General features: G+C 41.1%; 3 protein-coding genes across 4 annotated transcripts; 2 read left to right on the forward strand and 1 right to left on the reverse strand.

The window, feature by feature from the left end:
• Nucleotides 1-116: 116 nt before the first annotated feature.
• igsf21b (immunoglobin superfamily, member 21b) lies at nucleotides 117-7,812 on the forward strand. The gene is made up of 10 exons (XM_062459561.1): nucleotides 117-470; nucleotides 2,718-2,830; nucleotides 3,475-3,596; nucleotides 3,694-3,812; nucleotides 3,967-4,082; nucleotides 4,173-4,677; nucleotides 5,700-5,800; nucleotides 6,587-6,779; nucleotides 6,856-6,894; nucleotides 6,996-7,812. Exons 1-10 carry the CDS (start codon nucleotides 296-298, stop codon nucleotides 7,076-7,078), a joined length of 1,566 nt encoding a protein of 521 aa, XP_062315545.1. The 5' UTR covers nucleotides 117-295; the 3' UTR covers nucleotides 7,079-7,812.
• Nucleotides 7,813-8,034: 222 nt separating this feature from the next.
• LOC134019024 (uncharacterized) lies at nucleotides 8,035-11,387 on the reverse strand. Of its 2 annotated transcripts, XM_062459507.1 has the most exons (4): nucleotides 11,117-11,387; nucleotides 11,004-11,029; nucleotides 8,294-10,905; nucleotides 8,035-8,093 (listed from the first exon to the last, which is right to left on the reverse strand). In XM_062459507.1, the coding sequence occupies exons 1-3, from the start codon at nucleotides 11,306-11,308 to the stop codon at nucleotides 8,295-8,297; spliced, it is 2,829 nt and encodes a 942-aa protein (XP_062315491.1). In that variant the 5' UTR covers nucleotides 11,309-11,387; the 3' UTR covers nucleotides 8,035-8,093; nucleotide 8,294. The 2 variants fall into 2 exon arrangements, with proteins under 2 accessions (XP_062315491.1, XP_062315492.1); XM_062459508.1 differs by lacking the exon at nucleotides 8,035-8,093 and having other exon boundaries at nucleotides 8,277-10,905.
• Nucleotides 11,388-11,814: 427 nt separating this feature from the next.
• On the forward strand, nucleotides 11,815-15,776 carry dhrs3a (dehydrogenase/reductase (SDR family) member 3a). The gene is made up of 6 exons (XM_062459629.1): nucleotides 11,815-12,452; nucleotides 13,744-13,887; nucleotides 14,248-14,367; nucleotides 14,499-14,737; nucleotides 15,001-15,126; nucleotides 15,216-15,776. The coding sequence occupies exons 1-6, from the start codon at nucleotides 12,258-12,260 to the stop codon at nucleotides 15,298-15,300; spliced, it is 909 nt and encodes a 302-aa protein (XP_062315613.1). The 5' UTR covers nucleotides 11,815-12,257; the 3' UTR covers nucleotides 15,301-15,776.
• The last annotated feature ends 965 nt before the right edge of the window (nucleotides 15,777-16,741 follow it).

The following is a 16,741-nucleotide window of genomic DNA, read 5'->3' on the forward strand; positions in this document are numbered from 1 at the left end:
ATTAAGAAACTGAAAAAAGTAATTGTATAAAAGTTAATGCTGCGTTGAGGTTAAGACGTGAACATTCTTGTGTGAGCGAAGACAGAATGAGAGTGAGGGCAAGAGAGTGTGAGAGTGAGCGCATGAGAGACAGGGTGTGAGAGGAAGGGAGACTGAGGGAGGAAGAGGAGGATATTTTTTTCAAGCAAATCTGTTGCCATGTTTAATCCTAACACGATGTTTTCCTAGATGCAATAATGGGAGAGAGAAATCTATCTATCAGAAAGCTCAAAATACATGGCCGGTCCAATATAGCATGAAGCTTTCGGAATGCGGATTCGAGTCCGAACCTATGCCACGGGCAAGGTGGATGACAAATCGTCGGTGTCTGGTAGCAGATGGAGTCAACTTGACCAAGAAACAACGGAAGATGAGTGGTGCTTTTTCTCTGTGCTTTCTTGTGTGTGCCGATTTCTTAAATTTAGCCGTCGGTAAGTCATATTTTGTTGTTTAAGTGAAAGCTTAGTATGTTTGATGGATTTAATTTCCCAGCATGGCTAAAAGTTTATTGCATGAACTTGTGAACATTATTTTTTCTATCATGATAGGCCTTTTGAATTGTGTACTTTGGTGGAAAAGGCTATTGATCTATTTTGGAACTAGGCTAGTTTACATATTTCTAGAACTTGAATTGATTGCAGAGGCGGTTGACTCAGCTTAAAAGACGGCAGATCTTTACATTTAACATTGTGTTGTAGAGCACGTTTCTTTGACAGAAATTGATTGAAAGACTAGATTTTGTATCCTCTCATTCTCCTTTCTCCACCACAGTAATCCGTATAAATACAATTTTAATATCTAAGGCTTCTTAATGGAAAACATGTTTGATATAATCGAAAATTAATGTTGGTATTGGGTGCTCCGGGCTGTGATGTCCTAGTTATCCAACCCAGGTTGCTGATTGATTATTCTGGGGGGATAAACTCTTTTGTTTGGCTCTGACCCATTTAGCAAAAGTAATCTGAACACTAAAATGATTAAATTCTGCTGTCCCAAGGCCATTGGACTGGAAAAAAAACAAACATTCAGAAAATTATATGAAGCAATTATCATCAACATATAGAGCCTAAAGATGGATCATGATCATTAAAATATGTCAATCCAATCACAGGAGAGTAATAGGTATAACGTGTGTGCGTGTGTGTGTGTGTGACTGAGACTGAGAGAGAAGACAGAGACACAGAAAGAGATGGAAATGATCAGCCTAATCTTATACTTTCCATGTTCAGTCCATGCTCAGTCCATGCTCACAAGAATCACAAGCCTTGAGAATGCCTCTGTCACACATCGACAGTACAATCCAGCTATACTTCTATTCATTGAGGCAGAGCAATAGTTATGATGACATTACTTTGGCTACATAGAGGCTTTCACTGTCAATCATCTGCTAGATACAGCTCTGTCTGAGAGTTGTCCCTCAATATGCCTGCCCTGAATAGTGGAGCCTGTCAAGCTTTGTGATCAAAGTGGAGCATTAAAATGAGGCAAGCCCCTAGTTTTACAATGGAGACCATCTCTGGTGTTGACAGGCTTCGTATCTTCATAAGTGACCATAATGAAGGACTACTCCTTTCAAGCCACTGGTTGGCGTTGATCTGGGTATCCTTATCTTTGGTTTGAGGGTTAAGCAGGCATTATGTTGTTGTCTGTGAGTCAAAGCCCACAATTCAAAAACAGCAATGGCTCAGACTTATCTAAAGGAAGAAATATCTGAATGGAATGACACCATACTGATACATATGTACTTTTCTAAGAATTGCAACTGTATGTTATAAGGCACAAGGACACAGGTGATATAGTTCTTGAATACATTCACCAGCATTCTTATTTGAAATGTATTTTGCTTGTACAACCGTGCATCATTTTTTTCAGTTAGGGCATCAAGGAGTAGCACTATGTCTTCTTCCTCTCCCAATCGCTCAAGCCAATGTACTGTAGCTCTGTCCCCCTATGTATTAAGAGGAGCAGAAGGCAGTTGTGAATCTCTGGGTCTGTGGATGAAAAGCTGGGAGGATTAGGGGAAAACATGGAGAAAAAATAATCTGGTGGGTGACGTCAGGATGTAGAAGCCAATGTTGCGGAGGTGGTGCAGGCCTACTGTCTCCCAGAGGACCATGTACTGGGATCTTTCCTAGCCCATTACACTGAGTAACCTGAAGACCAACGGGGCCAAAATGTCTTTATGTATAGGTACATGATCCTACAAGCATTAGCATGACTACAGCTTGTTGCTTTAGATAATACTATATATTTATCTTCAGTGAAGTATTTTTAGATTCTGTCGGTCACAATGTATATATTTAAATAGTTTACTATTAATGCTCTGATGGAAAGTATTCATGGCTGTGCATGAGAGAGATTATTGCTTTAAGAGCTGGAGAGCTAGGTAGAGGAAACAGGCTTAATTTTGTCCCTGATTTGCAGAGGCTGGGTATTTTCTATCCCTTGTAGAGGTCATTTAAATGGTTTGGTTGTGTAGATGTTTAGATCCAACTGTTGCATTAGCACAAAAAGTGTTTAAATAGCAGAAAAAATGAAAATCGAATGTTATAAGTTATTGGTGGGATTTCACTAGTTGAAATACAGTTCTTCCGATACAATTTTAGATTGTTTCACATAGAATAAACAATGTGTTAAATATGAGTGCTTCCTGATTGTGTTTTGTTTTTGTAAAACAGGTTATTTAACCGTCACCATTGAGCCCCTCCCTCCCGTAGTCATTGGAGACACAGTAACACTCAAGTGCAATTTCAGGACGGATGGCAACCTGCGAGAGATTGTGTGGTTTCGGGTGAGAAGTTTATCTTGACATGTTGACAGCACATGTCCATGAAGTAGCATGATACGTCACATTTCTTTATGGGTATTTATTCATGTTTCATGATCTTATGGACAAGATTATGTCTACTGAGAAAATCCAACAGTTAATTGAATGTGCTTCGAGTTGTGTAATTCTTGACTATAATATAACAAATATTTACCAAAAGTTAGTTAACAGCCCATATCTAGTGTTTTTTTTTTAATTCTGGAAATCTCTTGACAGTTTGCAGTGTTTTTTGACACTTCAATTAAAACCCTGTCACTTGGATCAAAGCCTTACTCAGAGGCGAAGAGAAATATTACTGTCCACAGAAAGGTTGTTCTATTCTAGCTTTTAGAAATTGGCTCAGTTCAAGCTCTCATTAACTGCACTCCCCACTGTGAGTGTTCATAGTGATGCACCTCAAATCCAGTTTTCACCCTCTATAAAATCATTTCGAAAAAGCCCACGTGCCATACATAACTGATCAAAATCTTAAAACTAGACGTTTTGGCAAAACATTTAATACTCTGGCTTTAGGAATAACAAAATATTGGTTGCATTAATTGTTTATGGAACATACATACTAGAGTTGTTATGCAAGTTATAATGAGTAACTGAGTAATGCTTTGCAGGTGATAGATGGTGGTGGTGCCAAGCAGAAGATTTTCACCTACGATGCCATGTACAACACCAACTTCTCCCACATGGAAGATAACCGCAAACGAGAGGACTTGGTGTACCAGTCAACTGTCCGGTAAGCTGTTTCACTTGCCACCCAACGATGCACAACAAAGTAATTTCAATGTAAACCTTTTTTAATTAAATCCATAAATGTATGTGTGTGCTGGTAGGCTACCAGAGGTCCAGATGCAGGATGATGGGCCCTATGAGTGTCACGTGGGGATCTATGACAGAGCGTCCAGTGACAAGGTCGTCCTAGCATCTGGGAGTATCATGCTCCCCGTCATGGGTAAGAGTCAAGAGAAATTATTTTGATGGACTGAAACAGGTTTTTGTGTTGTTGTTTGTCCTTAAATCAATGGAAGACAAAAGAGTCAGTAAATTAATTAAATGGCTTGATTATAGAGTGTTAATGTAAATCTTCATGTGCTTTTCCGTCATAGTACCTCCCAAGTCCATCTCTGTAGTGGCTGCAGACAGTCTAGCGCCATTTAGTCGCTATGAAGCCCAGAATTTCACTCTGGTGTGCATCGTAACTGGGGGGAAGCCAGCGCCTGTGGTGAGTAAGGCACAGTCTCCAGTTTGTCTCTAACCTTAATATGCTTTGTGTATATCACAGACTTTCAATGTTTCTTGTCTCCTCTATCAGGTATACTTCAAACGGGACGGGGAGTTGATCGAGGTGGTCCCCTCAGCCCAGTCGTTCTCCATAGAGGGTGGCCAGAGCCAGAGCAGGGGCCTGGCAGGGCTCCGGGGGTCGCGGCCCATCGTCAGCCGAGATCTGGATGACACCAAGCTTAAGAAATCCCTCTCCCTGCTGGAGGAGGGTAAACCTGAGCGCCTGGATCAGGACAGCCCTGGGGTCGGGGAACCAGGGAAAGAACCCAGTGCTCCTGGTGCTGACTCAAACTCTAATCCCTTCACTGAAGTAATCCCAGAAACAGTGGTGAGTCGGGAGTTCCCACGCTGGGTCCAAAGCACAGACCCCCTGTACTACTTCCAGCACCGGCAGCGGGCCTCCAGTGATGGTACCATGGAGGTGCGTGCCCTGCTGACCTGGAGCCTCAACCCCCAGCTAGACAATGATGCTCTGTTCAGCTGTGAGGTTAAACACCCAGCCCTATCCATGCCCATGCAGGCGGAGGTTACTCTGGGTGAGTTATCTCTATTAAATGTTCTATATGTTGGGCTGTTGGATGTGGCAATCACTAGTCTCCTGCCCTGGCACAGCACCATTTCTCGAAAAATCGAATTGTGCTCGTGCATACTTTGAATGTTTCAACTCACACTAAACAGAGTACTTTATGTAACTGCCATAAGTCAGACACCACAGTTGCACACATTGAATAAAATATCTGGTACAAAAGAACAAACTTACAGTACATTCATCACACACACTCTTTTATATGAAGAGGCAGAGCAGGCAATTATACAGTACATTGCCTATAGAATATATAGAGTCAACAACCACATTCAGTAAAATAACATCTATTTGTTTTTTTGCACTTTTCAAAAGCTTTATATTGTTCAAAGACTGCACCATAATAGTAACATCATTAAACAACTTCCCCTAAGAAAAGTATCACCTTCACTTTTTAACTCCCCACGACACAGGACATGCCTGGTTTGCAGCCTAATAGTTATCTCAGAGCCACTACCATCACTAATATGGAACAAACGCCTACATAAAGCATTACTAAACCTTTGCAGACCTCATCACTATTCAGGTTTACTCATTCGTTTAAGCCTAGTCCACATAAGACAATGTGTGCTTGTGACTGGTGAGTCACGTAATGGAGGTGTGTTTTGACACGCTATTAGTCTGACTTGGTTTAGAATTCCCACAGCAGCCCAGACATTCACATGCATACAGAATAGCTATTACTGAGTAATCCCATAAGAAGGCACACCTACACACAAGTATGCTGAAAGCAAGCCAAGCATGACTATTATAACATAAACCTCACTTCAGTAAATATGACTGGATTATGAGATATTGTAGAGATTTATTCATTAATTCTGAAACTAAAAGCTTTTAGTGTAATACATGACATAGACATAGAACATGACTATAGAAGTTGTCAACAAACAAAAATGCCCACAGAGACTATGGTCAAATCAAATATACATATTATTAAGAACAATAAAACAAGCATGATTCTTTTTTTTCCTGTAGCGGCCCCTAGGGGCCCTAAACTGTCAATGAGCCCCAGTAGGGCCAAGGTAGGAGACACTGTCCGAATCACAGTGCAGGGATTCCAGGTAGGATCATCTGGGGTAAGTGCAAAGCATACCTTTTATGAATTCATTGCTAATTGTATAAACCATTTAAATCCAGTAACATTTTGACAACAGTTACCTAAGCTTTCTGCAGTAAGGCCTGTGAGCCACCAAGGAGCCATAGGAAAATGATTTTAAAACCTTTTGAAGACACTTCACAATAGGATTTTCCTTTATTAAAAATTGTTTGCTTCCATGATTGACTATCAAACTAATTTAACTCTGAATTTACTAGTTTAGTGTTCAAATATTCATGTTCCACTTTATTTTTGCAATCTACAGTAAATGTTAAGTATGAAGCATGGATCTATACATGTTAAAAGGTTTATGTATTCAAGCAGTTGCTTGGATGGAAATATGATCTTGTTTTATCCAAGCTTATCTAAGTCCTAAGTCCTTATCTAAGGAATCTGCTGGATTAACACGTCAAATGTTCGAACGCTCTGTAACCAAACCAACAGTGTTAATGGTTATCCACCAGATGTCTCTATAGAACTATATTTAGTTACCACTGATGGGAGCATTTTAATATACAAACTCTACCTTTAACAGTCAACGCTGAAGGCAAAGATGAAGTAACAAAGCATTACACACCTGTAGAAAATCACAATATAAAGCTTTGTGTTCACTTATACAAGTTTACAACTGTATATATGAAAATACCTACCACCTACCTCACTGCATCACAGAGGGGGGTTTATAAGGGATGTTATCTTGAGCTTTGAAGCTATGATGCCAGATACAAAGAAATGTTTTGTATTCTGCTTCACATGAACCCTAAAGAACGAGGTGTTCCCAGAGCCTCTGTTTACCTGGACCAAGGTGGGTGGCCCTCTGTTGGACGGGAGAGAACAGCATGATGGGAGGCAGCTGGTGCTGGACCGAGTACCGGCCGAGCTCAATGGCTCCATGTTCCGCTGCACGGCCCAGAATCCTCTTGGCTCAACTGACACACACACGCGTCTCATTGTCTTTGGTTAGTGTATGTTGGGATTTTCCTATTGGTTCATAAAATATATTTGAAAATGTGACTGTTGACTCTGTCTTAACAGAAAATCCAAGGCTTAAGAAGGGAAAGCAGACATTTCCTGGTAAGCATTTCTCTGTAAGAATTTGTAAATAAGACGTGATAAATGAAATAAACAAAAATGCATGTGCTTTAATATGTCTTTCTGTTGGTGCTGATCAACAGCTGATGCTGCATGCTGTAAGGCGATGATGGGACTGAAGACCATGCTGCTGCTTCTGCTGAGCCTCATACTGGAGATGACATGATTGAAAACTGCATGTGCATACTCTTTCAGCCTATACTTAATTCCCAAACCAACACCTTGCCTCAGCCCACCACAGAGAATTCCTTCCAGCCAAATAGAAGGTGAAGTAGCATTATAGTTGGAACCTGTTTGTTGTAACTACTGGATCTTGTCAGATCTAGGAGTGTTAAGGGCTAGTGGTTAGGACTTGATATGGAATTCAGTATTATCCCTATCTGCTGATGTTTCCACCCCATCGGCATAAGGCAGGTCTGACTAAAAAGTACAACATCCATTCAAAATTCTGAGCAAGCCTGTTGTCATACTGCCTCAAGGATTAACTATATGGCTTTTGGCCTACTATTGTATGAGCTCACAGTATTAGCGGTTCACAGAAGTCTTCTAAAGACTCAGCCTCACAAGCCAAAATATAAACAGCATGTCCATCCTAAGATATCCTGATAACCAAAAGGTTTTCTGGGTATAAAATATATCCTCCCCTTTCTAATCAATATCCCACAAACACTTTTCCAATTCCAAACTGTGGTACATTCATGATGACTATAAGAACAGTAGTATTATGTCTAAAGTGTCATAGATGTATTTTTATTTTCTTCCATTCTTTGAGATGTTGTGGGCTGGCCCACAGCTCATGTTCTCTCCCATCCTACTATTTGAACATCGGGACACAGATTGCTTGTTTTGCAATAGTGGATCATTAAGAACTTAAATAAAAATTTAATTAAGTGAATATAAAACTGATCTTTTGGTTGTGGAATGTTATTTGTCACTTTCATTTTTGTATGAATGATTACATTTAGATATAATCTTCAAGAAATAGTGAGTGAGTAAGTGATGACAATGAAGACATGAAACATCTGAGAATGTCCCCATTCTGTGCTACATTTACTGTGAACCGTAATGTGTTTGTCTCCCTCTAGTGACTCTTTTCTTGAAATGAAAAAAAACAAGGATTGAATGCAAATGAGTATCTGTATTTTGTCAAAACATGAGACTTGACTCAGCTGGTGGGGATTCTGTTGAAAGGAAATTAGATCATTATAATCATCAAAATTACTGCTCTGAAAATACCTTGACACGGATACACTACCATCTATCTGCCATCTACTTAGGTATGAGGGTTGTGTGCACAGTATTCTAAATGTTCACAACTTTCAAATTTGAACTCACAAACTTTCAAATTAGAACTCACACTAATGAATAGGCATCCATTCACTTCACTCTTCTTTCAGCCCTGGATGGTGGACATAGTTAGCTGCCATTTCAAACCATCCGTCTGGTGGTAGAGGTAGGGATGCCCTATTGTCAAGGATGGAGTCTGAAACTAAGCAACTTTGAATAACAGGGCCAAAAGAAGCTTTCCAACATCCTGGTTTCTCATTCAAATCAGTGGTCAAACTGGAGAAACTGTTTGAGTTGTTCTGGTTGGTCTTGCCATCACTTGCTTCTGGGTGGTTGAATTCATCTAATGAACTGGAGTTATGAAGGTTGATGATCTCAGTGGGGGCCTCCTTTGAAACCCTTGAAAAGGGTTGGGGTTCGGCACAAGGTTGACATCTCTTCCTCAGGTCTTTAGCGACACCTCTAGGCAGCTCAAAGGCTCTTAGAGACTGCAGCACTTGTTTTGAGTAACCCCAGGACTTGTGAGCCTTCTTTTCCCTCACATTTTTCTCTAAGGCTTCTTTCTGGGCATCAGTCAGAAACGCTAAGTTACGTGTCATAACTTTGATCTCATACTGTGGCATAAGGACAGCCTTGCTAAGGTCTGTCTTGCACTCCTTAGATAAGACTGCATTCGTAGACTTTTGGACTACCTGAGACAAGCCCACGAGTTGCTGGATCTTCTTGCATTTGATGTGAAACTCTAGCTTGTCTCTGATCTCTTTACTGGGAAAATGTGTCTCAGAGCTGACTAACTGTACCTTTGAGGATGGCAATGGTGTTTCTTGTAGAGTTTCTAGTAGAGATGCTTCAGGTTTGATTAAATCCATGGATTTATGAAAGAGGGTATGTGGTCCCAATAGATTTTCCAGATGTTTTTGTTTCAAGTTAATCTCAATTAGGTCAAGAGTTTCCTTCTTCATGAATGGAATGTGTTTCACTCTGGAGATAGAATCAAGCACTTCTATCACATTCTTAACATTACTCTTGGGGGAAGCTAACGTAATCTCCAAGTAGTTCCTCTTTAAAGGGGTTTCAGGGTTCATCTTTATACTAGTAGTACATTGCTCTTTCATCAAATCATGACAGATTGCGTCTTTCAATTTGTCAAACTTACATGATTGTCCCTCGTTAAAAGAATCAATAGCCATATCTCTTGTCATTTCAGGCAAAAATATTTTCTTGGTTTCTTCTGTGGATGTTGAAGTTGCTTGGTCACTGCTTTTACTCTTATTCAGTTGGTCAGACAGTTGGTCAGCAACTTGAGACAGATGATCTATTTGTGAGTTATTCTCTACACTATTTCTTCTATTGTGGATCTTGTCAACTTGTTTTAACCTGGGGGCTTGCGCCATAAAGCCTCTAGCTGAGCGAGAAACAAGCTTAGGAAGACCCCAGCGGTGCTGTATGACTTTAAGTTTGACATGAGACTCCAGTTTGTCTCTGTGTTCCTGGGGGATGAATGGTGTATTTACACCTCGGAAAGACAGTAGAAAAGATGGCCGTGAAACCAATAAGACCTTTTCAACTTCCAGCTTTGCCAGAGAGTCAGAGTATAGAGTACACACTCCTAGAAGCTGCTGCAGGTGATTTTGCCTGACAGTCATCTCAAGGAGATCTGCTACCTTCTTACCTAGCTGGTAGACTACAAATGACCTTGACTTTGGGGGTTCAGATTCATTGGCAAGACCTTTAGTAGGAAGGGGACACATCAAAACAGACCTGAATATGACATTTGAAGGTACTTTCCTTTCCTGTGTCGGAATCTTCGGACACCATGACTTATGAGTAATGTAATTTCTTGGAATTTTTCCGAGAGTCATTTCAGGAGCTGTGAGGATCACTTTAGGTTCAAACATGACACGTTTACTTTGAAAACTGATTATAAAGCTGTCTACTTGGTCTGGCCCTGTTGCACTGTCAGACACTAGCTGAGCCTGCCTTTCTGTGTGGAGAGTGACATCACCATCAGGCCTTCGCTGCTTTGTCTCACGTTTCAATCTATTGGGGAGTAACATGTTAATGATCCGCACCATCAGTATGGCACGTCTCCACAGCCTGCGAATGAAGGTCCGCCTGAGACTCCTCTTCATACTCTGGTCCCCGTCAATCAAATGGGAGAGTGGCTGGTTCACCTTGGAGATGCCCATATCATTAGTCAGTTTGTCAGTGGAGACTTGCTTACTATAGAAAACCTCATGTGGGATGTGATCCGTTTCCCTCAATCTGGACTTTACAGATACAGGAGAGGTTTGGCTGGACTTTAAGGAACTGAGGGATGGCAGTGAGGTAAAGGTGTCAATGATGGATTCACTGTCAGTGTTTGATTCCTTAGAGTCCATTTGAACGTCAAGGCATCGTCCAGCACTGTTGTTACACAAGTGGATGGACTTGTGTTGCTTGCAGTTACATGGGCCCTGGACATGTTGGGAATAACATGAATCACTTTCATTGTCAGAGCAGGTATCAGGGTTAACGTATGTGCAGCAGCAGCTTGAGCTGCCTTCATCTCGGCTATAGAATGAGCCACATTTAACGAGAGTATCTGAATATTCCTGTTCGTTCTCCTCTTGGTCCAACAAGTACATCTCTAGCAGTTCTTCCAAACAGTCCACACAGCTACTGTACAAGGTGACGGTGTGAGATGTAGCATCGTTCAACAGGTCCCTATTGTGATAAAACCATGTTATGTCAGTGATGACTTTGCTAAAACATGGACACAAACACACATACACTACGATACATTTAAAGAATTGTACACTTACAAATCAATTTCTTCATAGCCTTCATCCTGGTTGGTTAAGGAAACAAAGGGGGCATTATCATTCCAATATACTACATATATAATGAATTTATAAAAATATAAGATTTCGCTAACCTCTGCCTGCTTTCGACGTTTTCGGTGGAGATGCAGAGACCACAACTGTAACAGAATTAGGACGAGTAGACACACAACACCATAGCGGAGAGGTCCCACATCAAGGTCCAGGAAAGGAAACCGAGGAGGCACATTCCCTCTATCGTTTAAGTATTTCTTTGCAGTGGAGAACATTGTGGCAAAAAGCCCCATGCTCCGCTACATTTCGAATGGTAAACGCCACTCTAAGGTTTGTTATTTTTTTTTACTATTTTATGTACTCAATTCACAATTAATTAACTATTGCGTCATAGTGCAAGTATTCCAAGTAGTCTACCCTGGCGCTGCTCACGGTTGTGGCTGTCAGGTATAGTGATGTCACAAAAGAGAAAATAAGCTTTGCAGTTAAACCAAATAGCAAATAATCTTAATTTAACGGAATTATTTGTTTTAGTAAAATAGGCTACATAGACTAAATGTAGGATATACATGTGGGTTATAAGCTATACTTTCATGTTACACATTTATTATAAATTAAGTTAATAATAGCCTATTAACCAATATCATCATCGCTTTTCATGTAGGAAAAATAAAGCGCATTAGCACTAACTACTTTAGTCGGAGGGTTTGCCTGTTCAACAACATTTAAACTGTCTGTCAAAATAAGTGGACTATAAACCCCCCCCCCTTTCATTCACTCCCACATGCAGAATCAAATAGGAGCACTTGCAGTCGAATGCATGAAGGCACCGAAGTGATCAGACAGTCACTGAGTGAAGTCTAACTGTGTGTGTGGTTGATAGAGAGGAATAATCATTAGCCTATCGATTAAGGATATACTCTTCATTTTCATCATTAATCTGCAAGGACGGTCGTCTCTTCAGTTTCACAGAAGTATTTCTTTGAAAGGAGTCCTAGCAGAGAGGGTGCAGCGCTTCTGCGGTCCCCGGGTGCACAGCCCACGACCAGTTGCTTGTTATGTCCTTTAAGCAATAAGGGTTGTGCCCAGCATATAGGACTGAATCTATGAGATGTTGGTGTTTTGATAACCCAAACACTCAAGAAACCTGGATGAGCTCAAAGCTGTTCTGATATCTGTTCACTCAACTACATTTTCTTGGAGGAATCTTATATATTTATCCACATATATCTAGCCTACTAAATGGATATACAACAATTTGCACACGCGTTTTTTTTCCCATTTCACATGATATTCTGCATATTAAAAGCCACTTTTGGATTGTTGCTACCAACCAGACGGAAAGACCTTCAGGGCGAGGTGGTGCTGATAACCGGCGGTGGAAGGGGCATAGGACGGCATCTGGCTAAGGAGTTTGCTGGACAGGGTTGTAAAAAGGTACGCACTGCCTGGTAGCGTCAATTCAGTGAACAAAACTCGCAATCAATGAGGCAGCTGTCACATTCCTGACTGCCACTTTAGCATATAATGCAACAAAATAGCATTTTATTTCAGACATGTTCTTGAAAGATAACTACTAAAATGTAACAATACTGCAACCTATACTGTAGCCTATATGGTTTTGTATTGAAAGTGTGAGCTGGAAGACTGACCGAAGAAACTTGGCATGTGGCAGATAACCAGAAACTTCCACTGAGCTTCCAGTGAACTCTTAACCTGGCGTTGAGTATTAGTTTCCCCATTGCTTTGTAGCCTAAGTAAGGCACGCATGCAGGTGTTTCCTTAGTCCCTGCGCTTTGACAAAGCTCAACAATGGAGTGTTGACAGGCTGGGCGGGGAGGCTCTGCTGTTACAATGATGTGTGACTTTTTAACCTGCTGACTCCTGCTCCTCTGGGTACATTTAAGAAAGTTCACTTGGAGGGTATAGTGAAAGGGGAAATGTTTTATTCAAATTTGAAAATATTTGTAATATTTTTATTGTTGTGAAGAAAAATACAGAGTGCAATGCTGTAGCCTGTAGTCTCTCTCTTTCTCCCTCTTTCACTTTCTCCTCACACATCATGTGAAGGCTACACCTTGAAAATCGGTTGTCAGAGTGTGGTTCAGAGGCTGGTCAACCATCTTTTTTCATACTTCATTCTTAATTTTTCTGTTGCGATGATCTCATCTGAGCACTCCTCTCCAGAGGAAACTGCTCAGTGGGTATCACTACTTTTTCTTTAAATGCTTGCTGCTTTGTGGGATAATTAAGGATTAGCGCTTTCAGACAGCAGTAGATAGGAAATGATTTATGTCACACAGCTCCTATAGTAAAATTTAAACTAGGAAAAGGTGCACTCGTTCTGTTACGTTAACATCTCAACCATCTGTTTGAGATTGTCTGACATGGTGAGCCGTATGATGACCTGCAGGAGGAGGTTTTGGCTTGAGATCTGATCCCCCCTCAGAAATGGGCTCTTTGATTTGCAGTTAGAGATGGGAATCCAGAGCACTGGATCAGTCTCTGTAGAAGCCCCTTTGCACTAATAACCCTGGAAGGCTGGCCACTGGCCAGACTTCCTTACACACACATGCACACACACTCACACATACACAATTTGTCTTTCTTTCAAATACAAAATAATACCATTGCTCTATGTGTCTATATATCTCGGTTCCCATCTCACTTATGTGTAATAATATAATAAACTTAACAGTTGACCCTTGTCCCTTATCTGTCTTGTCAGGTGATCCTCTGGGGCCGCACTGAAAAATGTCTGAAAGACACCTGCCAGGAGATCACACTTACAGGAACTGAATGCCATTACTTCCTGTGTGATGTAGCCAATCGCGAGGAGGTGTATAAACAGGCCAAGGTGGTCCGAGAGAAGGTAAAACAGCCTGATATCACCAGATTATTTTATTCAAATTAACTTTTAATTACTTATCCAAACTACATAAGAGCTCTTTAAAGAGCCATAATGTAAGTATAATATATCACAGTATAATATACTTTTTAACCTGTCTATCAGCTTCATTTATAATGAAAAAAAATAATAATTCTAAACGTTATCTTTCACTTCAAAACTAAACAATGAAGTGGATCAGGTTTTTGTTACAATCATGGATTCCATATCAGCAATTCCCAAAAATACCTAAATAAAAAAAGAGTTGCAGCAAGCAACTTGAGACTAAGAAGTTGTAATGCACATTTCACTGATCCAAAATAAAATGCATCTTGCTTAATATAGGTGGGTGATGTCACTATTCTGGTAAACAATGCAGCAGTGGTTCATGGGAAGAGTCTAATGGACAGTGACGACAATGCTCTGATGAAAAGCCAGCACATCAACACACTGGGCCAGTTCTGGGTAAATGGCAAATATTGATTTGTACTTTGTATTCAGTAATCACATGTGCAGATGGTCATGTCAGACTCTGTCCCTCACACAATGCTTTTGCTCTGTCTGCAATCTCACTCTCTTCTCCTCCACTTCTTCAGACTACCAAGGCCTTCTTGCCCCGTATGCTGGAACTATGCCATGGCCACGTGGTCTGTATCAACTCCATCCTGTCCCTGGCCTCTATCCCAGGAGCCATAGACTACTGCACATCTAAGGCCTCTTCCCTGGCCTACATGGAGAGCCTGACCCTGGGCCTGCTAGACTGTCCTGGGGTGGCCTCCACCACCATACTCCCTTTCCACACCAACACAGATATGTTCCAGGGCATGAAAGTACGGTGGGTGTTTTGCTTGAGGCTATTCATCCCTGTCTCTCTATCTCGTTATTTCTGATGACCATTAGTGCTTATGGACTCCCTACTAGTCCTTCTGTAAAAAAAAAAAGACCACAGGAGTTTGTTGGTATTTAATATTACAAGACCCAAACACAGGCATAACCTTATAGCAGACATGATTTTTAAAATTACAAATATGTTAAGATGTTCCCTCAGCCTGACTTAGAGCCGTTGTTAGGCATTGACAGTATTGTTTCATTCAACAGGTTTCCTCATCTCTTCCCCCCTCTGAATCCTGAACTGGTGGCTCAGAGGACTGTGGAGGCAGTCAGGACCAACACAGCATTCGTCTACCTTCCTTGGACAATGAGGGCGCTAGTCATTCTCAAGAGGTTGTTACAGGATACAGTTTGTTCCTTAGAGTCATGGTGTTCTCTGTTTCGGTGTAATTCCAACCTTAGACTTCTCCTTCCTCTTTCAGCTTCCTGCCTGAGGTAGCTCTGGAGGAGATTCAGCGCTTCTCAGGATGCTACACCTGTATGGACACCTTCAAAGGACGGACATAAGAATCACTGCACTCATGTCATATTGAATTAAATGCAATCTAATTTAATATGCAAAGGTGCCAAGGCAAAAGCGGTTCAAGTAAGCACACCAACATGTGCAGCTCAGAAACTAGTAGCAACAATCCTGCAGCCCACCATTGGAGTTGGAGCATTGCTAACGCAACTGAGAAGTAATGAACTATGAAAATGACAAATCTTAAACTGAAAAATTCTCACTTGGTGCAGTGTTGACTGACAAGTACACAATCATAGTATCTGAAACTGGTTCTTCTAAAGGTCAACATTTGGGGTTTGTGTCATCTTATACAGCTTGAACTGGTGATCAGAGCTGCTAGGTGACAAACATATTCGCTATTCTACCAGGTTTAGGATTAGCTTTGTAAATTGATGAATACCATTGACACCGACTGAAATAAAGACAGTATGTAATACTGATTGTCTTTTGTGTGGAAACTTAGTGGGGTGCCCAGTCTGTGTGTGCTGGTTCATGCCTTGCCAAGGCTTTCAGTCATCTCATGGCCAACATTCCTGCACTGTTACCCAGCCAGTACTTAGCTCATTGTTGGTTTTGTTAAGGTTGTCATAACACTCCATAGGAAAGCATACCAAAGAAATATCTCAATTGGGAGCTAAATACATGTAGTTTTAAGACAGGGACAGACCTTGTAATAAGGTGATTCAGAGTACAAACACAGAATCGTAAAAGCCTTCAAACAAAAAAACAAATGTTTGTGAATCTTCTCTTTTGTAAGATAGGAGTAATTATAGGAGTAAGGGAAAGAGGCAGTGCGTGTGTTGGAGAAGACAGCTCAAATCTCAGGGGGTGAGTTCAGAGTGAGGTTAGCCAAATAGCAGCTGGGTTTACGGAGGTAGTGGACTGACGACTCCCCCAGAGCTGAACTCTTCACCCTGTGGCCAACTTGGGCTCCAGATCCATGACTGGAGAATCAGGTGGAGGAGATGGGGGGCAGAAACTAACTGACCCTGGTAGCTGCTCCCCCAGGGCAGCTTCTAAGGTGCTGAGGCCTGTTGCAGGTGTGATACAAGTAGCCAAAGCCAAATCAAAATAGTTGATTTGGCTCTGGCCTATGAGACCTTTATGAGCCTTTTACCTGTACTCCATATTTGATAGACTGAATTTCACTGTATCTTTGAATCATACCCATAATATGATATGCATTCCTTTAATTCTCGATGGAAACAGATCTGTATTTGATTTAAGGTTAAGTGAAGATGCCTCAAAAGTGGTTCACTGGCTAGGTGAGGATTCTAGCCCCCTGACAGTTGTTTTTTTATTAACTAATGCCAGAAGATGAGCCCTAGGTGACACCGTTTTACAAAGCTTTTTTTTTTCCACTGCCCTGTTTCTCTTATAAAGCAAAGTGAGTATAACCCATCTATAGACCATGCATGGCATACCATTCCATGCAAGGAAAACCAA

This window comes from Osmerus eperlanus, chromosome 4 (genome assembly GCF_963692335.1).
Source record: "Osmerus eperlanus chromosome 4, fOsmEpe2.1, whole genome shotgun sequence".
Classification (NCBI taxonomy): domain Eukaryota; kingdom Metazoa; phylum Chordata; class Actinopteri; order Osmeriformes; family Osmeridae; genus Osmerus; species Osmerus eperlanus.